The 527-nt window shown below is 64.1% G+C and overlaps 1 protein-coding gene across 1 annotated transcript in view; it reads left to right on the top strand.

Annotated features, from left to right (window-relative positions):
- Window positions 1-117: 117 nt before the first annotated feature.
- Window positions 118-527, top strand: part of SH3BP5L (SH3-binding domain protein 5-like) — a 12759-nt gene continuing 12349 nt past the window's right edge. Inside the window, exon 1 of the mRNA XM_006775398.2 lies at window positions 118-269. Within this exon, the coding sequence (XP_006775461.1) occupies window positions 118-269 (152 nt within the window). The remainder of the gene's footprint in view (window positions 270-527) is intronic.

Here is a 527-nt window from a genome sequence, read left to right as displayed (position 1 = left end):
AGGCGCCAGCTTCCGGGGGACGGGACGTCAAGGAGAGATGCGCCCCGCGGAGCCGTGGGCTGGGCACTGAGGGCACCGCCGACCCACCGCAGCGAGGACGGACACCAGTGGAAAACTATGGCTCAACCACCTGCCAAGTCCGCCAGAGGCCGGACGCGAGCACCCGCCCGGCTGGCTGCGCCGGAAGTCCCCTCAGCCCACTTCCGGCGTGCTTCCAACTTCCTGGGCGAGGCCGGAAGTGGCTTCCTCCCACTCAGCTCCACAGGGCCGTAAGGCAAGATGGCAGCGCTCGCTCCGAAGTGGCTGGTCAGTCTTCATCCTGTTTGTAGCACTTCTCTACCTACCAGGGCCTCTCTATTTCCATCTCCTGGCCTAGTTTTTCTCAGTAAAGCTGGCTCATAACCTCATCCATCTGTGGCAGAGTACGGGCCGAAGGCAGCGTGAGGTGACCTGAGCACGTTGGGCGCCATTTTGTACGGAAACTGCTGGCCGGTTGGGCGGGGCGAGCGGCGGGGAACCCAGACCAG

The sequence above is a fragment of the Myotis davidii genome, unplaced genomic scaffold, assembly GCF_000327345.1.
Source record: "Myotis davidii unplaced genomic scaffold, ASM32734v1 scaffold648, whole genome shotgun sequence".
Lineage (NCBI taxonomy): Eukaryota > Metazoa > Chordata > Mammalia > Chiroptera > Vespertilionidae > Myotis > Myotis davidii.
The sequence above is the reverse complement of the archived record's forward strand: the minus strand, read 5'-3'. Positions and strand labels throughout refer to the sequence as shown.